Source organism: Hemicordylus capensis, chromosome 1 (genome assembly GCF_027244095.1).
Source record: "Hemicordylus capensis ecotype Gifberg chromosome 1, rHemCap1.1.pri, whole genome shotgun sequence".
NCBI classification, from domain to species: Eukaryota; Metazoa; Chordata; class Lepidosauria; order Squamata; family Cordylidae; genus Hemicordylus; species Hemicordylus capensis.
This window is the reverse complement of record NC_069657.1, coordinates 115,515,690-115,539,035: the sequence shown is the minus strand read 5'-3', so window position 1 is coordinate 115,539,035 and position 23,346 is coordinate 115,515,690. Positions and strand designations below refer to the sequence as shown.

Genomic DNA, 23,346 nt, shown 5'->3' with positions numbered 1-23,346 from the left:
TTTGTTGAATTTGCTGGAGAAGAGGCCCATACAGAAATATCTACTGCAAGGCTATCCATCCTTCCAATGGAAACTGCACTTTAGATTCAATTTTCCATTGGAAGGATGGATAGCCTTGCGGTAGGCAATTCTAAGACAGATACACTTCTCCTATTACCACAACAAGGTGGCTGTGGCATCTGCTGCTCCAATTTGATCCATATGCACATAAGGAGCTGACCTTGTGAGAATTTGCACATACGAATTGCATGGTGGCCAATTATGTGGTGGCCTTCAACTGCCAAGGGGTCTTCAACTCTTTGGTAAATCAATTCAACAAACCTACAAAATGAAAACGGGCTATCCACGCACCCCTCCACAGTGGCTTGGCAATATTTGCAGCTTGGATGCATTGTCTGGTCCAAATGCTTTGGGGGCTACAGAACCCTCTGGGGAATGTGTTTGCATTTTAAAAGAACTGTTCTGTTCTTTCACTAATATCTGTATCAGACTAAGCTTCCTGCTTACACCTCTCTCTCTCTCTCTCTCTCTCTCTCTCTCAAATCTCACCTGTTACACTAAATGTGAATTATAGTAGAGCCTCAGATAAGGGAGATTAAATCTTCCTCTATTTACTTGGAGCTTTATTTTACAAACTGAATAAAATGTCTTCCCTCCACTCCCCTACAAAAGCAGTGAGAGTATCCTTTTGAAATACAGCAGTTGAATGCACAAAGGGAGCCATCTTAAGACACAAATTAATCACATTCATTGTTAAGACATTTAGTTTCCCCCTGAAGGTGTTTAATCAGTGTTTACTTGCCCAGTCAACACTGGGCAAGGGACACAAATATCCTGGGTGGCAGGGGGTGTGGGATCCCCCAAGGAACCTGCAGTGCTCACCATTCCCAGTGCAGCTGCTGGTGCCGGTGGGAGCCACGCCCACCTCCAAACTGCTCTTGGGCTGTCTCCTTTGCCTCTGCATGCCACGTCACAATGGCCACATCCCTCCAACCTGCCCCTTCTTGCTGGCACTGGATGCTTGACCTGTCGAGTGCTTTCTTCACCAACCTGGCTGGGTGCTTCCCCTCGTGAGAGTGTACTACTCTCTCCTCAACAATACTGAAGGACTGTGAACCAAGCAAAAGGCAACTCCTAAAAGCTATGTTTTTCTGTTGTTTTGAACTCTTTTTCCTAATGAAAATATGTGCTAAGGTTGTTGGTTACATTTTTTAAAGCATCAAAAAATTGTTTGAAGGTCTTGCATATGTCTCTCTTGTCATAAGTTTCTTTAATCATCTATATCTGTTATAAGAGTTATTCATTTTTGGAGTCCTCTCCCCTGAGGACTTTAGTGTTGGTGATAAAAAAGATTTATGGGGAAAGTGAAGAGCAAGATCATGCAAAGTCCTTGTTAGTTTTTGTTTTTGTTTTAATTTAGCTGATGATACAGGGTTTCTTCCCTTGCTGTTTTCTTGGGGTGGTTTCTCCCTCTTTGTCTAATAAAAGGTAAAGTTCGGCTTTAAAAAATCCAAAACATTAATGAATCTGAGTTTTAAAGAAATTATTTTCTGGAAAGAAATGTCTGAGTTTAGAAAATCTGAAGAGACTTACACTAGAGTTTCAGTATGCTCCTGAATCTTACTCATTAAAGTAAGACTTATTAATATTGCCAGGTCTTGAGAAACGTTGTGTCTTGTAACCACCCTGTATTGCGAGCTTTTGTTTCTGGCAAAGTTCCAGGCAGCGCCCGTGACAGTTGCACGATAGGATTAATTCTGAGGATGAAGCTTAAGCAAGCTTGGAAGCTCGCTGAAGACTAAAGGCATGATTGCCTACTGCACTTACACCTGTCATGGAGTTGTTAAAGGCACAGGAGTCCCTATCCCCTCATGTCAAAAGGCAGCAACCTTAAAAGGGCTTATACATGCATTTTATGAAGAGCACCCATAGGCTTTTGTTGTGGCCCTTGGCACTTATATCTACATTAAGAGCTAGTTGATGGCACGGCAAGTGGTAAAATGTGTTATATTAACCTTTAATCACTGTAAGAGTTAGAGTGCAATTACAGTTGCCATGATCACAGTCATCCTATATAATAAAACCCTAAGGTACCTGCATCCGTGTCTCTTGCGGGTGTTCTGCGCATGCGTGGCGCAGAGGCGGCGGCGGCGGCGGGCCCGGCCGCGGGGAGGCCAGAGGCAGCGGTGCTTGAGGCGCACAGCTGGCTCCCCTGTTCACAGCTCTTCTAGCGCCCGTTAATGTAACAGGCTTAACAGTCACTAGTTGATAATGATTTCCTAATTTGTCCATGACACACACAACTGCTTATAAGTACCTTGCTGTCCTCACATTGTGAGTCCCCAGGGTATGGGAGGACATCTGGAGCTCAGGAGGTCTAGGTCTGACTGGTCACCTATGGACCCTATATATGCCACCTTGTGTTCCATCGTGGAAGAAAAGTGGGATATATATGTTATAAATAATGGCTGAGAATAACTTGTCAATTTAAAAAGTTCATATCTACCCCCAAGCCCTTTGAAGTGCTTGGAATATTTATTGGGAACGCTAGGATTATTCCCTGCCCATTTCTTTTTCCTCTCTCAGTATTAGCATGAAAGCACCACACCAGGTGTAAGATGGAATGTACTACCACTACTACTACTACTACTAGCGGTTTTACTCCAGTCAGTGCCTGTGATTGGTTTCTAGAAAGAAAGCTGCGAAATTGTAGGAATGCCTGCAATAAGAAACCAGGAGGTGCTATGGTATTACTATAAGCTGCCTCTTCTTGTCAGGCTTTTAAACTGCTGCTGTATATTAGAGAAAAGGAAGAAAGAAGGGTCTGGATAGAGAGAAAGGGGCTGTGTTTGTTCTGAGAGTCCTCTTAATATTTCTTGGGAATTGTGGCCTGATTCTTTCAATATGCTTCAGTGAATTTGTTGTGCAACAGGGTGGTTTTCAGAAAAGGTGGTACACTCCAGTCAGAAATAATGTTTTACAGAGCAAAGGCATGAAAATTGGATTTAACTATTTTCATCCAAAACACATACTTTCAGTGTAGTGTCTGAATTTGTCAAAGCTTTTTTTTTTTTTTACAGCAGCTGGTCACAAGAAGATATTTATATTAACATGTCTTTGCCCTCATTGTTCACCCCTTCATAATCCCAGCAGTGCAGAGCTGACTTACTCAGCCAGCTGGCCTCAGAAGAGTCCAGTGGGAATTGAGTGATGGCATGAAGCCTGCACAGTTGGCTATACACCATCCTGTCTGGGGACACGTGGATTCCCAGAAGTCCTGGAGCATCAGATCATCTCAAAGGGGATGTGTCCAGCTAGTTGTTTCCTCTCAACTCCAAAGATGGCAAAGGAACGAAACTCCTCACATTCTTTGCATAAGTAGCTTGTAACTCAACTTCATAGGCACTAAATGCTTCTTAGCACACTCAAGCAGCATGTGTGCCCAGCTGACATAGAATGCAACAGGCTCTCTGAGTGGGGGTGGGAAAGTTGTGTGCAGGGAAGGCCCCTCTGATCCTCAACATGTAGTTGGTTGGTTGTAGGGCACTTCTTCTGCTTCGCCCTTTTGCTTGCAGTCAGTGGTGGCTTGCTGCCAGTTGCCACTTGAGGCAAATTGCAATATGGTGGCTCCAGCCTGATGAGTCTAGTGCTGATCTGGTCACGCCCTCTGGCCCTGCCTGCAAGGCTAGAGACTGGTCCAGACACCACCCCTCTTCCCCCTCACCTTCCAGGTGTGCAGTCTGTCATGGGGCTAGCATGCACTGCTGCTTGTTTTATTAGGCAGCATGTATGCATCCAGTTTCACTGACTCCTGTCTCCTGCTGCTGCTGCACTCTCCCATCCAGCACCAAGCTTGTCCACTTTGGTGCTGGAGGGGAGAGTCAGTGGGAGTGAGTGATCTGGTCACTGGTGCTGGGACAGCAGGGAAAGGGGCAGGGGGTGGCAAAACCTATGAATGCTGCCCACTTTTGATGCAGCAGGCAATGGTGCACACCAGCCCCAGGACAGAGCATGTGCTGGAAGGTCTCAAATGGAAGCTGTGGCCGGGGCACCTTCTGTCAGCTTCAGTTAATATGCAGCTTCTTTTCACACCACTGTTGTGCACATCCTGATCATCTCTTGATTCAACTACTCTGTTGCTATGTGAGGCTGCCCAGGGGGCTATTTGTGAAGGGAGTTTGAAAACGTCAGTTGGCATGGAATGTAATAGCTAGATTGGTGATGGGTTCGCCACCAGGAACATATATAGGACCAATATTGCAAGAGCCCCCACTGGTTAGCAGTTTGGTTCTAGGCTAATTTCAAGGTGCTGGTTTTTACCTGATAGAATTCTAGAGCTGGAAGGGACCTTGGAGATCTTTCAGTCCAGTTTCTGCTCAGGGCAGTAAACTGCTACAGCATCCCTGACAGATAGACACACGGCCTTTGTTTGAAAAGATACCACGAGGCAGACTGCTGAATAGCTCTGATCATTAGGAGATTCCTCTGGTGTCTGGCCTGAATCTGGACATATATTCTGGATCAACTGGATTTCAACCCACTTTTTGAAATCCTAACCCTTTAAACCCGTTTCTTGTAATTTTGACCCTTTTAATCCACTGGTTCTAGTCTTGCCCTCAGGAGCAACAGTGAATACATTTGCTCCTTCTTTACATGATAGCTGTTCAGATAGTTGAAGATGGCAATCCTATCTCTCTTTAATCTTCTCTTCTCCAGGCTAAACATGCTCAGCTCCTTCATGGGATTGCATTTCCAGACCCCTCACCATCTTTGTTACCCACTTTTGAACCCATTCCCATGTATCAATATTCTCCTCTAAATGTAGTGTCCAGAACTGGTCAAAGTATTCCAAGTGCGGTCTGACAGCCCAGAATAGAGCGGAGCTATTATTTTGCATGATCTGGACATGAGCCAGGCCTAGATGACCTGAAAGAGCATCTATTCCCAAACATACTTTTCTAGTCACTGAAGGCCAGCAATTAATCTCTCCTGCAACTGTCCTTTAGTCGCCAGATTGTGCTCAAGCTTGAGATCATTCTCTGTTGCCACACCTTGTTCATCGAATTAATTACTGCTAGAGAATCACTAGATTTGAGAACTTGGGCTATTAAGACTTTGTAAATAGGCTTTTAACAATGGAGTCTGGTTTGATTTCTGTATTCCCCCTACTTTTAAGATGTTGACACATTTTCTCATACTCTCACACACCTGTTGTTGTTTGAACCTGTAGTTCAAAAACAAGTTACCCAAGTTTGATTATTACATGTACTCCTCTATTAAATTCAGTGGCTGATATCTTAACTAAGGAGGTGTCAGCGCTCCAGGAAGATGTGCTGTGGAGAGCTGTCTTAGCTGCATAACATGCAGGGTAGAGAGGAGATTTTCTCCAATCTCTACTTCCTCCAGAATTTCAAATTTCTGCACCAGCTGAAAATATCTCCCTGGCGGATGTGCAACCCTCAGTGATAGATTTTCAGGTGGTGCAGGGCATTTTCAGAGGAAGCAGAGCCCATCCGCACACTGCATTGCCTTCTGCAGTGCAGATGCATCTTCCCAGAGTGTGGACACTTCCTTAGTGTTGTGTTTCATGACACAGGCACACAGACACATGTAACATGGAGCTGTGGGTCCAATGGACCTGTGATTCCACTCCCTCCCCCCCTTCCCCGCTCTCCTGTCCGAATTCAGACATAACTGAGAGCAGGGATCCTGCATCAGTGAGGCTGCAGAGAGGAGTGGGGACTGGCTGTGTGGGCATCCTTCTCTCATGAAAGACAACCCGCAAGACAATCACAGCTGGAGAGAGGGAGGAGTTTCAGAAAACTCCAATTTCAGGCAACACAGCCTGCAGTTAAGAACACAAGAATAGCCCTGCTGGATCAAGCCCAAGGCCCATCTAGTCCAGCATCCTGTTTCACAAAGTGGCCCACCAGATGCCGCTGGAAGCCTACAGGCAGGAGTTGAGAGCATGCCCTCTCTCCTGCTGTTACTCCTCTGCAACTGGTACTCAGAGGCATCCTGCCTTTGATGCTGGAGGTGGCCTATAGTCCTCCAACTAGTAGCCATTGATAGACCTCTCCTCCATGTTCAGCATTCAGTTCAGCATTCACATGTAACACAGGCTGCATTCAACCTCGAGTTGTGGTGTTGAAACTCACTAGAACCCGAGGGTTCCGTTTGGAGAGCGGAACCTTGGGTTGCTCTCCACATGAAACTGGAGGTGTTCTATATTCGGACATACAGATTTGGCAACCTCTGGCTCCTTCAACTCCAGTTTTGCATTAAGTGCAAATGCAGCCAGAGACACAGACATGCACACTTACTTTATTTTCTAATGTGATGTTCTGTGGTCATCGGAATTTTTCAGGTCATCTGCAGCTCCCAACGTACACTACAGTGTTGCTTTTTAAACTCCCCTTGGAGTAAAATGCAATTTACTAGTGAAGGGTGAAGCTCAAGAAATCCTGATGTGTATTTATTGTTGCTTGTGCACGCATAAATAATCCTGCTGGATTGCAATCAGTATCCTCACTGCCTAGTTTGTGTGTCTCAAAGTATATATAAACCTTTTTGTTAATCATTAATCTTTTTTGTTCACTCAGGCCTTTTAAATGTGGATTTTTAAAGAGTGTTAAAATTGCTTTGTATTGTATTTTGTGTTTTCTTTTTTCCCTTTTGGTCTGTTATGATTGAATGTGTTGTGTGTTTTTAATGGAAACTTTAATGTTCTGTTGTGAGCCTCCCAGAGAACAATTTGTTATGAGGTGGCTAACAAATAACGTTAATGGTGGTGGTGGTTAAACCTTTGGTACTCTGGGGAGTAAAATCCACTTGCTGGATGTGATGTTATGCCTCTCCCTAATACAAGTCTGTATTCATACAGTGGATTATAGCAAATCAATAGTTATGCATCTCAAATTAAGCAAAAGGCCCTCAGTCATCTTTAATGTCATGTGCTTTCCACTCACTGCCTGAACAGAGTCCATTCCAGGTGTTAATCATTAAACCTACAGTTAAGTGGACCAACAGATGTTCCTGGTGCCGATTCTGTTTTCTTGTGGCGAGGGGAGAGAAGTCTATGAATTAGAGAAATAAATTTAAAAGAACAAGCGGAAGTGTTTCGTGCCTGTTAAAACATTACACTGATGAACTGGGCAAAAACAAAACTGGAGACATAAAAACCAAATCAATCTGAATCTTTTGAAGACTGGTTCCTCCCAGAGATCTTTCTTAAATTTCCCATTTGAAGAAACTTGTGGAAGAATGCATTGCTGTGCCGTGTGCATGTATATACAGCATTTACCATTCAAACGTGTGATAATCCTGAGAGAGAGAAAATTATAAGCGACATGTGTTTAGACCTCATTAATGAAATATTTATGTTGCATGAGGCTGTGTGATAAAGCCTCCTTCGCAAGGTCCATTTGCTTCTGATTATATTTGTGACTTTTTTTATATGACCAGACATTCTGACGCCAGCCATTTTACACTGAGCAGATGTCACAGAGTAAAAATGGGTGCCAGATGCTACAAGCCACATAAGGGTAATTTGTTTAAAGGCTGGCTCAGACTTTGTGCATTCAGTAACTCCGCTTGGTGAGACTTAGACAATCATTGAGATAACACGGCTAACTTCAGCTATGCATTTTAATAACAGATTTGATTGCTGAATGCAGGCTTGAGCCATCATGCAATGGAAATTGGACTTAACTGAGTCATACATAAAACTTGATACATTTGCAGAGTGGGGTTGGTCATGAAATTGCCAAGCAGGGAAGGCCTTGAATGGTGGCCAAGAATTTAAATAATGTAATCAGCCAGTTTTCCAAATTGCTGTTAGGTATATCTTGTAAAGCTAAGGGCAGGTGCAGTGTAAGTGGCTATGGTGAGCAAAGAAGAACATCTGCTTCATTGAGCTTTTTGTTCCTGTTTTAGGCTCCGAACCTGTTAGAAAACAAGTGACTGATTATAGTTCATCCTCTGATAGTGAATTAGAACACAAGCCTCCATTGCCACACAAGGTAATCTTTCCAACTCCATTATCCCCAAGCCCTCTTGAATTGAACAAGATTAGTCTTGGTCTAAAATTTTGGTTGTGGGTTTTTTTGGTTTGTTGTGTCCCTCCCCTCCCGCCCCGCCACCACCAATATGTTAATGTGAAGACCCAGCTCCCTTGAGAAGTCCATAATGCTGGGAAAAGTTGAAGGAAAGAGAAGAAGAGGACGACCAGCAGCAAGGTGGATAGACTTGATTATGGCAGCAATGAATGCACCACTAAGAGACCTTAAAGGCCACAGATCATCCTGGAGAGAAACTATCTATGTGGTTGCTAAGAGTTGGCACCGACTTGACAGCACTTAATCAATCAGTCAGATGAGTGTGCTGCATATGAAGGGGTGTTATGATAGTTCTGACCCTTCACGGGGCTTGCGCAAGTGATCAGGTATTTCACTCGTTATTCCTCAGCCAATGGGTCCAGAAGAAGAAATGCAACTAGCAGAGGAGGAAGAGTATTGATGGCAGTGGAATGCATACACTCCACCTCCACCATTCACACAGTCTCATTTCTCTCCATATTTACACCACCATTTGTACCTTAAATAGCTCAAGGGTGTGTCAGTACAATGTCCTGCAGTTCTTCACCCAGGACACCTAATGCACTGCAATTTTTAATTAGCTGTTATTTGGACCTGCAGAGCATTATTTGATTGAAGGGAAGGAAGTAATCATGTTTACTTTGAAAATCCTGCTAAGCTGTATTTTGCATTTGGCTTTAACATGTATATTGTTCCATTAAGCAAGAACATGAGTCCACTGACATAACAGATATGAACATCATTTGCAAATACAGTCAAAGATAAGACACTGTTAATGTTCAGTGGAAGGAAATCATTGGATGGTCTCAGTTTAGCCACCTGTAAGGTCAAATAACCACAGAAGAACAATACAGATGTATCACCTATTGGTGGCATTGTCCTGTGAAAAGTCTTATAAACTCACCTTTAGTATTGGCGGGATACTTGTCCCTAGATAATGGCATGAGCAAGAGTAGCCTATAAATGAATGTATCTTATTGTGCTCATAGGACTATACTGTATGTAGATGGAAGGAAAGGAAACATTTTGAGAATTTTAGGACTTGGTGGTGTACCTTCATGATCTTTAGATCTTTAACCATCTTTTTCTCTTATGGTACATAGTCTACCTACATCTCCTCCTGGAAGGAGGTCTCCAAGCATGGTAAAATGTCATCCAATAACCCTAGATCAATGTGTACTTCCAATCTGGACTGTATTTCCCAACAAAGTACAATGTTGCTTTTCTTTCACAATAATTAGCATTTCACAGAAGAAATAAGTAGGTCAAGACTTGAATGGCAGCTCTATACTCCCTAATGTGCCTGTCTTAGTCACCAGGATAATTCATCTTGGGTTTACAGATGTGCAGTTTCATCTTCACTGATGGGAGCATTACCCTCGCCTTTATCGACAGAAAATGCTAATGCCTAACAAAGATTGCAGCAAGGTCCCTATTGATGAGGGCAAATGTCTCAGAATGTACCTAGTCAACTCAGTCAAAAACTACTTAACATCCACATTAAAAGAAAAGTCTATGAAAAGCCGTGGCTAAGTACAAAGTATTGATTACCTTTTCTGTTTGTTTTTATAGACAAAAAGAATTCTTAAAAGAAGCAGGAAGTTGGAAAAGGAAACAAAGCAACTGGTTAAGCAAGAAGAACTAAAAAGACTCCACAAAGCACAGGTAATTACACTTTTTAAAAAAGTGAACACAAGAGCCAAATGTGTATGGTGATGCTGAATGATTAGTAAATGAAAGCCCAGATTGCGGGGGAAGGACCTACAGAGATAACTGCTTGGAGCTATTATACTGTGGCTGGATTTTCCTTTTATCTTCATATGGTGGTTTGCATTCCCGCTTCTAACTTGTATCACTCATTGCATTTTCAGTCATCAATTATATTGAAGATGGTCTCTATATAATCCATCTTTCTTTAATGGTGTTGGAATGAATGAGAATATTGGATTTTCTAGACTGGATAGAATTTTCCAGATTGTCATAACTGTACTATATATAGTTAGACAATTCTGCTACCAAAGAATAGTTCTGCAGATTCATTTGTTGTAGTGTAGAATCTGGTGGTGGTGGTGGTGGTGGTGGTGGTGGTGGTGGTGGTGCTGCTGCTGCTGCTGTTAAGCAATGCAGTCAAAGTCTTCAGATCCTTTGCCCCCTGCTCCTGTTATCATGTTTGCATGCCAGAGCTATTTAGAAAAATAATCATTCCTATATGCATCTTTGTTAGATAGTGAAGACTATATGGGGAAAATGGGGAGGGAGCATAGTTGCTGACCCATATTTCAGCACTTTATTGTGTGCAGAAGGTTACAGGTGCAATCTCCAGCATCTGCAATTTTTAAAAAATCTCAGGTACCCGGGCTTGTGAAAACCTGCCTATGTCCATGGAGAGCCACTGCCAATCAGAACAGACTGGGCTAGATGGGGCAATATGGCAGCTTCATAGGTTCATGTGTACTCCTTTGATATAGGAAATTTTAATTGGGGGGGAAATTATGCCTCTGTCCAGGCTATCCAGCGGTTATTGGAAGAAGTGGAAGAAAAGCAGCGGGCTCTGGAAGTGTATGGTGTTCAACTAGAGAGGGAACTACGAGGAGAATCAGGTAAACAGGGCAGGAAATTTTATTATTATTTGAATATGCCCGCTTTCTAGAAGATATTAGAGCTACTGTTGGTGAGATGTTGAGGAAATGCACTTTTTGTTTAATGATGGATTAAAGGGTAGGGTGGAGTAGATACTGTTCTTAATGTATGTATCTTGAAGCCTTAGTGCTGACCTGATCTCATAGCAAATTCAAAGTGCGCTGTGTGGCAAAGCAGTTATTGAATTGCTCCCAACTGTGGCCAGGTTAATTTTCGGCACAAAACCAGATAAATGTAAAAAAAATAAATCCCTCATCCTGCATTGAAAAGTAGCTTTCCATGAGGGAGAGATATTTAGATTATTACTTTGCTTTGAATTTACCATGTGCTCAGAATAACAAAACCTTCATTTTCTAAATATTTCAGTTTGATTCATGTCATCCAATATTTTACAGATGAAAACAGGGATGCATTCCTTTTACAGCATACCGAGGATTGCACTGCCTGGGTCAACTCCCACAAATGGGAGGAGACTCTGCCCTATATTCATTGTACTTCCTTTCCTTTCCCTCTGCAGTAGGTTTTCCTCTGCTGATTTAGAACCCAAATAAATATTTGGGTTTTTTAGTGGAAGTTATATTTGAAAACTTCAATTGCTCTACAAGATATGATCAAAGGTTCCAAAGATACCTCAGCACTACAGGGTGAAAGGTTACACTATGCACTGCATGATGCCTTAGCGTTCATGCTGCTTCTGCATTTGGATGCATGTGCACTAGAGACAGGTGCATCCTTTTCATATCACAGACAGTTTCTAGGAAGTGGGAGGGCATTGAAACCTGGAGAATGAGAGCTCTAGCAAGTCACAGAACTTTCAAGGCATTCCCCAAAGAAAAGAAAAGGGGACAAAAGAGGTTTTCTAAGTACAGGGAGTAGAAAAAAGGGACACATAAAGATTATATCATATCCAACTTTTTTCTGGTTGTTAATTCATTTCCTTAAGCTTAATTTAGCTTGTTTTTAAAAGGAGAGTTCCTTATTTTTCCTTTTGATCTCCCTGTTCTATCTGTTACTAAGATTACTATTTTTGTTTCTGTTTTGAATTAGGTTCTTTGTTTAATTTTTCCCTTTTTTGGCATTTCTTTTCATTTCTTTTATATTCAAAACACATAACTATCAGTATCAACTTCTTAATAATTGTGAACAGTTATTCTCTTCTTTTTTGTGATTGATTCTTTAATTTTATCATGTTTGTGTTATGCAGTGATCTATGGTTTGCCAATGTTTCATTTCAGGCCTTTTATTTGCTCCCTGCCCCACAACCATTTTGTTGCTCAACATATTTCTTCTGCTGAGAAATATGATTGTGATACTCCTTTATCACTTTCTTTAATTTGTTACCCTGTCCTTTTTGTACCCACGTTTGTTGTTTAAATCTGAAGTATGCACTTTCTAGTGTCATTTACTAACATCCAGACCAACGTTGTGTGCACCAAATAACATTGCACACATGCAGTGGGGGTGGGGTGATTTTCACTGATCTCCCCTTCCTTCTTCAGCCCTCTTTGTCACATGAAAAATATGTCCCTGAAGGTTCTATATCTTTCAGGGCATGGCTGCAAGGGAGAGGGGTCAGTGAAAACTGATCCTCCCCTGTTGCACATGCAAAATGTTATTTGGCATGTAAGCCCTTACATAAATCTTTCCTTTCATTTGTTCCTTCTTCACTTTTTCTGAGTTCTCTCGGTATTTTTCTTTTTTTAAACCACTTCCAACACTCTTAATATCTTTGCCTTTTTTCCTTTAGCTTTTCCCATCTTGCTGAATGTTAAAACCTTGTCAATTAGATCCATGATGGCCTTTAAGAAATCCCTCAAGGCTTATTTATTTCAGTTAGTATTCTCCTGATTATATTATTTGATTGGTTTCCTCCATCTTCCCTTGCTTTCTTTTATTAAATTCAAGGGATCAGTTTGTATGCCATTGGGCAGAGCCTCGTTCTGTGTTAGCTATTTTTGTACAGCATCTAGTTCTTTTTAGTCCTTATTATGGTATTACTGCTATTACTTTTCTAGCTGTAATGTTGCCTTTCAAATAAATATTGGGAGAGTAGTTTGTTCATTTATGTATTTATCTATCAAATGTGTATACTGCCCCAAACTTATGTCTCTGTGTGGTTTACAACAAATTAAAAGAAAAAAGTAAAACCTTAAAGCAATTCAAAACCCCAGTTAAATTGAAAAGCCTGGGTGAAAAGATAAGTCTTTACGGACTTGTTAAAAGTTGTCAGAGATGGAGAGGCTCTTATGTCAACAGGGAGTGCATTCCAGAGACTTGGGGCAGCAACAGAAAAGGCCCATCTCAGATGAGCTGGTGGCAACTGCAAACTGACCTCTTTGGATGATCTCAATGGATGATGGGGGTCATGGGAAAGAAGAGGTTATCTTAAATACCCAAGGCCTAAGCTGTTTAAAGTTTTATAGTTTATAACCAGCACCTTGTATTTTGCCTGGAGGTTTTACAGACAGAGCTTTCCCGCCGAATCCACTCCTGATTGGAGTGTGCCAGTCCACATATTCTCTGATTTAACTCGACCTCCTAGCGGGCTATCAGGGACCAGGACAGACAGCACTTTGTTTTTCCCCGAAGGGAGGCTGCGAATTCTGTCTTAGCCTGCGGTATGTCCAACTTAAAACAATCCTCTATTTCCAACGGCTTTTTGGTGGGGGAGATGTTTCTGCTAAGGTCTGATGCTTGTCTTTGATGTGTGTAGGGGAGCAGCCAAGGGCTATGTGAATGCTCCATCTAATCCTCCAAATTAAACTGTCTCAAATCTGCTGTGAAGTAGATTCGCTCATCAGATACACCACAGCATAAAGCCTGTCTTTAAAACCTCCTGGTAGCCAGTGTAGCTTGGTTTAGCTGTCTGCCTGCTCCATTCTCACTGATCTGTAGAACCTCATCCCCACCTGATCATTAGCACTTGCCTTAAATGCAGTGACACCAATTGCTTCTTGCAAATAATGGCACACAACAAGTAAATGGGACATGGAGGTTAGTTCAAGGTCATTGCGACATTTTTTTTTTACCGGAAGGCTCCTAGGTCCACTTATGTGGGTGGGCTGAGCACTGGGATGGGAGAACATTTGACATACAGAGAGCCTCATGGGTAAGGGCTGTGCAGATACTGTATGTGGGAGATATTATTATTATTATTTCTTGTTTACACAGTCAGACAGGTGTTATTGACTGGTTTGTTTTATCCAGACATCGAGTCCTTCCCAAGGACCTGGGATGCCAGAATTTTATTGTCAATTGTTATAGATATCGTCGCAGAATATAGGCCGTTCCCAGTAAAGCTGCTTTTTGTAATTGGCTGATGGTGATTTCTATGGCCCCTATGGTGTTGAGGTGCTCTTCAAGGTCTTTTGGAACTGCACCCAGGGTGCCAATTACCACTGGGATTATTTTGGTCTTCTTCTGCCACAGCCTTTCAATTTCAATTTGTAGATCTTTGTATTTGGTGATTTTTTTCTATTTCTTTTTCTTCTATTCTGCTATCCCCTGGTATTGCTATGTCGATTATTTTCACTTGTTTTTCTTTCTTCTCGACTACAGTTATGTCTGGTGTATCGTGTGGCAGATGTTTGTCTGTTTGTAGTCGGAAGTCCCATAATATTTTTACATCTTCATTTTCTACCACTTTTTCAATTTTATGGTCCCACCAATTTTTGACTACAGGTAGCTTGTATTTTTTGCAGATGTTCCAGTGTATCATCCCTGATACTTTGTCATGCCTTTGTTTGTAGTCAGTCTGTGCGATCTTTTTACAGCAGCTGATTAGGTGGTCCACGGTTTCATCTGCTTCTTTACAAAGGCGGCACTTGCCGTTTGTGGTTGATTTTTTGACTTTGGCTCTTATTGCATTTGTTCTTAGTGCCTGTTCTTGTGCAGCCAGTATTAAACCCTCTGTTTCTTTCTTCAAGTTGCCATTCTTAAGCCATTGCCAGGTCTTGGTGATGTCTGATTTTCCACTTATATTGTGCAAATATTGACCATGCAGTGGCTTATTTTTCCATTTTTCTGCTCGGTTCTTGACTTGTTCTTTCTTGTAGGCCTGCTTGGTTTCATTGGTGTTGATAGTTTCGCATTATTGACCATTTGAAGTGCATCTTCTTCACTGTCCTTGATATATTCTTCAAGGTCTCTTTTCTCCTCCTCTACTGTTTGATGGACTTGCAGCATTCCTCTTCCACCTGAGCTGTGAGGGAGGTATAGCCTATCGACATCACTGCGTGATGATTGATGGTCATGATTTTCCTGGTCTTACGATCTAGCGTCTCTAGCTCTGCCTGGGTCCAGTCTATTATTCCTGCAATGTATCTGATAACAGGTATAGCCCAGGTGTTGATGGCTTGTATGGTGTTCTCGCCATTGAGTTTGGACTTGAGGATTTTTCTAACTCTCCTGATGTATTCACTCCCAATTTTTCTCTTAACTTCAGTGTGTGCGATGTTATCAGCCTGGAGAATGCCCAGGTATTTGAAGGTTCTTTCTCTTCCAGGTTCTTGATCTTGCTTACATTGGGCAGTTCTATTCCTTCTGTTTTTGTTATTTTCCCTCTGTTCATTATTAATGCAGCACACTTGTCTAGTCCAAACTCCATTGCTATATCGCTACTGAATATACGGACAGTGTTTAGCAGTGATTCGATTTCTGACTGGGACTTTCCATACAACTTCAGATCGTCCATGTACAGCAGATGGTTGATTTGACTTGATGTTTTAGATGTTTGGTATCCGAGGCCTGTTTTGTTTAGTATTTGTGAAAGTGGGGTCATGGCGATTACAAACAACAGAGGGGATAGTGAGTCCCCTTGGAAAATGCCTCTTCTAATGCTAAACTGTCCAAGTGTCTCGCCATTGATTGTTAACTGTGTACTCCACAGGCTCATTGCTTTTTTTATAAATATCTGAATGTTTTTGCTGACACCAGCTGTTTCTAAACATTTTAGTATCCATGTGTGAGGCAATGAATCGAAGGCTTTCTTGTAGTCAATCCATGCAACACTTAGATTGGTTTTTCTTCTCTTGCAATTTTCTAAAATCATTTTGTCAATCAGCAGCTGGTATTTTGTGCCTCTGGTGTTCGGACAATTTCCTTTCTGTTCAACTGGAAGCTGTTTGTTAGTTAATAAGTGTTGCATCACTTCATCTGCTATTATTCCAGTTAATAATTTGAACATGGTTGGCAGACAGGTTATCGGTCTATAATTACTTGGAACTGCACCTTTTGCTGGGTCTTTCATGATGAGATGAGTTTTCCCAGTTGTTAGCCATTGTTCAATATCACCTCCTTGCAAAATGTGATTGAACTGTTTTGACAGTTGTTTATGAAGGCTTGTTAGGTGTTTAAGCCAAAAGCCATGCAGTTCATCGTCGCCTGGAGCAGTCCAATTTTTAATTTTCTTTGCTCTTTCACTTATTAATTCTGGTGCTATTATTAGATCTTGCATTTGTTGGTTACATTTTTTGACCTCTTTCATCCAGCCTGCTTTTTTATTATAATCTATTGGATTGTCCCATAATTTTCCCCAGAATTGCATTGTTTCTTCTTTATTTGGTGTTTCTATGTTTCTTGCAGTTTCTCCTTCTATGCTTTGGTAGAAATGTCTCTGATTCGACTGGAATTGGAGATTTTGCTTGTGTTGTGTAGTTCTGGCTTCATATCTGCTAATCTTCTTTGACACTGCTGTTACTTGCTGCTTTATTATTTCCAGGACTTCTCTAATTCTCCTTGAATCTAGGTGGTATTTTTGGATCAGACACTGTTTGGTGTTTCCATTCTTCAGCTTCTTGTCTTTCATATCTTTCCATTTACTAGCATCTGATCTAAGCCTGGAGATTTTATTTTCTAATCGAATCTTCCATTTAGGTGTTGTACTGCTTTCTTTTTTGACAGGTCCATTGATCTTATATCCGAGCTCTTGTGTTGTTATTGTTGCTGCACTGTACATTAGTCGGTTTGTTTCTTGCAAATTATTGGTTGTTATTTCTGCAAGTGCAGCATTGACATCTTTTAATACCTGAGCATGTTGTTTTTTGGCAACTGTTTTTAGAGCTGGAAGTCGAACTCTGGTGGTTGTTTGGTTCATGTGCTCAGTTATTTTTTGCTTTAGTTCTTGTTGCTTTTCTGTTAAATGGCATTCGGGTTTTTGAGGTGAAGGCAAAGGGGAGGTTGCCTGGTTTTGATTTTGAAACAGTTCGGCAACAGTGGCATCCTCTATTTCCAACACCTCCTCCACCTGCGCCTGAGCAACTTCTTCAGTTGGTGGTAATTCTTCTTCCATGTCTTGAGCCTGTGTTGCTCTTTGCAGTTCTTCCAGCTCAACTCCTGTGAATACTTTATTTCTTATTATGAATCTTCTCTGGTCTGCTAGCCTTTGTTCTGTAATTTCTGTATCTGGATGCTTCTCTTTCCAAATTTGGTACATTCTTTTAAAATAACCTCTTCTAGTTGGACTAGACTTGTAATAGCAGATCATTTTTTCCTTGTTGGCATTTTTCATATATTTTTTTCAGTTAAGCGACATTTCTTCCAGTAACTTTGCTGTCTTCAGCCCTGGTTGCTCAACTTAAGATCCTGAGTCCTGTTGCCCACTTGCCACCAGATGTCCAGGGACTTCAGCACCTGGCGCGGTCCTTGTTGACCCGGGCGACGACCGATCTGGTATAGATTTATTAAAGTTACGTCTCACCATATTGTTGATGGGAGAGACACTCTTTGTCTGGCTCCTCTGGTGAGACCTGTCCAGTATGGTTGGACCTCTGGCATAGCTCTCACCTTCCTCAGAGCACGCAAGCCCCACAACCACGCCAAGGTAGTGCCTCACTACTTATTATTATTATTAATAATATTTTCTTCAATTTCTATACCGCCCTTCCAAAAATGGCTCAGGGCGGTTTACACAGAGAATAAATAAATAAGATGGCTCCCTATCCCCAAAGGGCTCACATTCTAAAACGAAACATAAGATAGACACCAGCAGCAGTCACTGGACGTACTGTGCTGGGGGTGGATAGGGCCAGTTACTCTCCCCCTGCTAAATAAAGAGAATCACCACGGTAAAAGGTGCCTCTTTGCCCACTTAGCAGGGGTCATGTGATATGGCTTAAACCAGCCTACAGAATCTGAAATTCCTGTGGGTTTCAAAAGCTTAGTCTATTTTGCCAACAGAATATCCAGTAAGGTACACCAAGACATTATCCCAATACCTGCTTGCTTTGTCTTAAGAGACTGAAGCTCCTTGTTTCTTTTCTGTCCTTAATAATTGAATTCCTTTTATTTGGTTAGTGTGTTCTCTTCTTTATTGATTGATGGCCAGCTGCAGATGCAGGTGTTCTAGAAGGGATAATGATTATTTGTCCTTTGTGAGTCTTGGCTACAAAATTTTTCAGTCTCTGCAAACCACTCTTGAAAACTATTAATTTTGGAGTTTTGCTTATAACAACATTTATGTTGTTAATCTACAATTCCAGTTGTTCATATGTTCCATTCAGCCAACCTTTTAAAAATAATGTGCATTATAGCTTAATAAATGACCAGTTCTTATTAGGTTAAGCTGTATTTAAGCAGGGCTGTGCTTATGGAGTTCAAGTGATTTAATAGGTATTATTAAGGTAATTAGAAAATCATCACACTTAAGCAATAACATTGAGCTGCAAAGGTTGTGAATAACCAAATTTAGAGACAGGCCTACCAACAGTAGTCTTCAGTGACATTAATGCAACTCCCCTCTAATAATTGTGTGAGTGTAGAATGAAAGGCTCTTTTGTTAGTGGGCGTTATTCATTAGCTACTGTATTGACGAAGAGGAGAACATGCGTGGGGGTGAAGCAAAGTGTTAGAAAGGCTGATGAGCCAAATGAGGCTCTGAGGATTAGATCTTGCATTTGGAACAACAACAATTTATACAGTAGAAGAATCAGAAGTAATCTCAGCTTTGTGAATAATGTTAAGTATTATTGCAAAACTGACCAAATTGACTGTGGTTTGCTGATGCGATTCTTTAGTGCGTGTTTTATTTGTTATATTTGTTTCTCACTAGGGATGTGCACGAACTGGTTTGGAGGTCCAGTATTCGACTGTTTTGGCGGCGGGGGGCTTACCTTTAAGGAGCAGGGAGGTTGCTCATCTGCCCCTGCTGTGTTTTCCCCACCGGCGATGTCTGTAAAATTGGTGCCGTGGGGCTTCTGCATACCTTCTTGCAGCCCTGTTCAGCGGCATACCAGAAGTGGCTGGTACATGCACACCTGCCACTTCCGGTACGCCACTGAACAGGGCTGCAGGGAGGTACACGGCAGCCCCACAACTCCGATTTTACAGACAGCGCCGGCGGGGGAAACGTGGCAGGGTGGGGGATGGGCACCCTCCCTGCTCCTTACAGGTAAATCCCGCCCTGCCTCTGAACCGGCCAAACTCCGGTTCGTGCATATCCCTATTTCTCACTCTTCTTTGGAAAACATATAGCAGCTTGTGTGAGGCTTCTGGCCATCTTCAGTTTGGACACTGATGAAGTTCACACATGCTTGGCCAACAGAGTTATCCCATTAGATATTTGCAGTTCATTCTCTAAGCCCATACACAGTTTGCCAATCTGTGGGTCGCTAACAGAGCAACAACGTTCTAAATAGAGAATATTGTTTTCTCCTACAGAGTGCTTCTTCATCTCAAATAAATGTGGTTGCTATAAAGCATGATTAGGCAGTTATGCTCAGTCTGGTGGGTTAGGATCAGCATTGTAATATGTACACTTGGAGCAAGTAGAATAGGCATGTTAGAGTTGGAAGGAGTCTTGGAAGTCTTCTAGTCCAGTTCCCTGTTCAGTGCACCATCCTTGACAGCCTCTGTCTGACATCCAGCCTCTCTCTGAAAAGCTTTAGAAAAGCCCCACCATGCTGTGGTGGCTGGTCATTAAGGGCAGGAAGGGCCCCACAAAAACAAACATGCTAGAGCCATTTTGGAAGGGAAAAATAGAATAGAAATTGAATGAATGGATGAATAGTTCAGACTTACCAGCAGCCAGGGAATCCTCCAGAGCAGATGTTTCCTCCAACCCATCCTACCCTGCCAGTTACTTCTTGTTTTGTTCTTACTGGCTGGAATAGCTGCTACTCAAGCTGCTCCAGCCAATCTGATTCCTCCTCCTCCTATGGGACAACCTTCTAGATATTTGAAGAGGCAATCATATCTGTTGGGAGCAACACCATGAAGGCCACACTTGGTGGAAAAGGCAGTATAGAATGTTCCTCTTTGCTTAATTAGAGGGGGCAGGACTAATTAGAAACAATCAGCTGTGTCTGAATCATGGAATGTAACTTTTTTGTTACAGTGTTTGCATACAACAAACATTTCATCCACCCTGGCAGAGTGGCTGGAGAGTAGCTGTAGGGATGTGCATAAAACCGGTTCTCCCGGTTCGGTTCGGGTCCGAACCGGGTCCGGACCGGACCGGGGAGGTTCGGTTTTGGTTTTGCCGGACCACCCCCCCGGTCCGGTTCGGTTTCAAACCGGTTCGGATCCGAACCGAACCGGTTCGGATCACAAAAAGTGGCTGGTTTTGAAGGGGACATTGTGTTCTACCTGCCACCCAAATTTCAAGTCGATTGGACCTTCCTCTGATTTTTTACAAATTTTTTTTAAAAAAATTAATTCTTGCCCATAACTCACAATGTGGAGCCCTTAGGGGCAAAATTTTGAAGAAAAATTTTGAAGAAAATTTTTTTTCCATTGGCTAGAATGGGGGTTTAGGGCTGCCCCAGACCCGCCTCTGTGGGGTGGCAGCACCCCCAAAGTGGGTCTGGGGCCATGGCAAAAATGCCCTCAGTCCCTCCCTGCAATCCCCGTAGAGATAGGAGTGATGGTTCTGTTGTTTTTATGAGGTGTTCTGAGTGTAGATTCTATGATAGCTAATGAGATTTCCAATGAGACACCATGAATCCACTCTCATTTGCTATCACAGAATCCACACTCACTCAGAACACCTCAGAAAAACAACAGAACCATCACTCCTATCTCTACGGGGATTGCTGGGAGGGACTGAGGGCATTTTTGCCATGGCCCCGGACCCACTTTGGCGGTGCTGCCACCCCACAGAGGCGGGTCTGGGGCAGCCCCAAACCCCCATTCTAGCCAATGGAAAAAAATTTTTCTTCAAAAATTCACCAATAATACTAGGAGCAACCCAACAATTGCCACCCCATCTTTTTGGCCCCTCTCTCTGGGCGCCCTAACACGTAACACCTAGTCAGTCCATCTTAATGCCTACCTACTACCACCACTCCTATCCAAGCAAGTAAGAGGAGGACACTCAGAGAGACAACACCCACTCTCTGATCTAACAAAAAGGCCACTGCTGTGCTGCCTGCCAGCACAGCAGCAGCAGCGGAGCAGCACACTAAGCACAAGAGCAGCACACACAGAGAAGAAGCAGGAGGCGGAGCAGCAGAGCAGCAGACCTGCCGCTCTGCATGATGGGTGATGTGACGCCCAAAGAAACCACCGCCTCACTCAGTGCCTGCCACTGACTAGGCCCGACAGACAGAAGCCAGCCAACCTGCTCTGCTCTGCTCTGCTGCTCCCCATGGATGATGCACACACACCCTACATCTGCATCCAAATTACCAGACCAGACCAAGTGCGCAGAGTCAGCACAGGCCAGCAGCCACCAGCCCAGCAACAACAACAGCTACTACTGCTACCACCACAACCAGTGTTGCCGCTACAATAACATTCCCAGTCCAGTCACGCGTGCCACAGCCTGAGCCTAGCACACAGCCAACAGCTGCTGCCAGCCAGTGCCTGGCAAGCCCAGCCAACATGAGGAGGAGAGAGCTAACAAGTAGACGGCGCACGCACATCACCAACCCATCACGACGGCGCAACTGCAAGGGGAGAGGGCACAATTACAGGCAGGAGGAGGAGGAGGAGGAGGAGGCGGGCGAGGCAATCCTAGCACAGATTTGAAAGTTTAAAATCCACCAGGACATCTTCTAGAATCTAGACTTCTGTTTTTTCTACCACCAGCTGTAGTGTCTAGTTAGTCAGTGTGCTGTGCAGCTGAGCTGAGCTGAGCTGCGTGTGAGGAAGGGTGATTGTAGCTAGTTCTTTAGTTTCAGCAGACTGAGCATTGAGCATGGGCAGTGGCCTTGGGAAGCAACACAATTACACGACACTCACCTGCTGCTGGTGGTTCTAGAAGTTGCCTCTTCTCGTCTTTTCACCTCTTTGTGTGTGTGTGTGTGTGTGTGCAGTGAGTGCATGCCTTTTGCCTTGCTGGAAAGAAATGCTTCTCTGGTCCACCACCACATATCTGCTCAAGGACACAGAGGCCCAAGGCAGAGGTGGTGGCACCAGTGTGAGTGCATGTGTGCTGGTGGTGTTTGCCACCACAGGTGTTTTGTGTGTGTATGTGTGCGCTGCTAGCTAGGAGGGGGGAGGGAGGCAGGGAGGCAGGGGGGAGGAAAGGGGAGGGGGAGAGGGATGTAGAGGGGATTGAAGGGGGGAGGGTCCGGCTCAGAGTTGGTCAGCCACATATTTGTGCACACACGTGCTCACGTGTGTGCTTCGGTGGGAGAGACCAGACTCTCATCATCTGCCAGACCGGGGTTGGGGGCAGGTGAGGCGGTGGTGGGCTGGAAGGGAGGGAGGATGGAAGGTGGTGAAGAGGAAGGGGAGAGGATGAGAGGGGAAGGATGGAGGGAGGCATGGGGGGGGAGGAAAAAAAACATGTAGACAGACACACACCACACTACACACAGAAAGCATCCACACACATAGACAGTGCTAGGCATCCATTCACACAGACAGACAGACAGACAGACACACAACAGGAAGAGACAGACTGAGCCTGCACCACACACACACACACACAGACCCAATTCCCCCCCTGCACAGTTATCAATCAATATGTTGTGTTGGCAGCCAGTTCATTGCTATTCTGATGGTTTTGGGTTTTTTGCCATCAGCCAACATCAACAGTGACCACAATCAAGATGAACATAAGATGATAATAATTCATTCGTTTCATTTGAAAAAATCACCCAATCATTTTCTCCATGTAAACCAAGCCCCCCACACATGATTTCTGGTAACATTTTCAATAAAATCAATTCATTTGGCATTCATCATTTTGTTCTCCCTTTGTCACCTTTTTTTCTTTCTTTTGCATAATTTTGAGGCTTGATTTTGACATGGGGTTTTTAAAGAAAAAATTATTTACATGTTTATTTACATACAGTATTTACATATCTACACTGCATTTTAGAACGTATACCCGCCGCTGCCGCTAAGTCTAGTACTCCGTGGGCTGTGCTACTTTGGGGGGGGGGGTGTGCCGTGCCCACGCCAGGTCCCCAAATGCTGACAGGTGGATAGATAAGGGGCCTGTGCTGGTCAGCATTGGGTTTCTTTTTAGGTGGGCGTGGGCATTGTAAACATCTGGCCAGTCGCAGCACTACAACTACTACTACAACTGCATCTCTGTGAGGGCACACTACACGCTGCGACTGGCTGGCACGGCTCAGCATCTGTCACGTCAGCTCAGCTAGAGGTGGAAGGGGGGAGGGTAGGGATAAGCACAGAGGTCGAGCCAGGCAGGTGACCAACCATG

At 43.3% G+C, this 23,346-nt stretch overlaps 1 protein-coding gene across 1 annotated transcript in view; it reads left to right on the top strand.

Annotated features, from left to right (window-relative positions):
• MICAL2 (microtubule associated monooxygenase, calponin and LIM domain containing 2) overlaps positions 1-23,346 on the top strand; it is a 255,246-nt gene that overhangs the window by 207,892 nt on the left and 24,008 nt on the right. Inside the window, exons 30-32 of the mRNA XM_053245068.1 lie at positions 7,936-8,021; positions 9,669-9,761; positions 10,603-10,696. Of these exons, the coding sequence (XP_053101043.1) occupies positions 7,936-8,021; positions 9,669-9,761; positions 10,603-10,696 (273 nt within the window). The remainder of the gene's footprint in view (positions 1-7,935; positions 8,022-9,668; positions 9,762-10,602; positions 10,697-23,346) is intronic.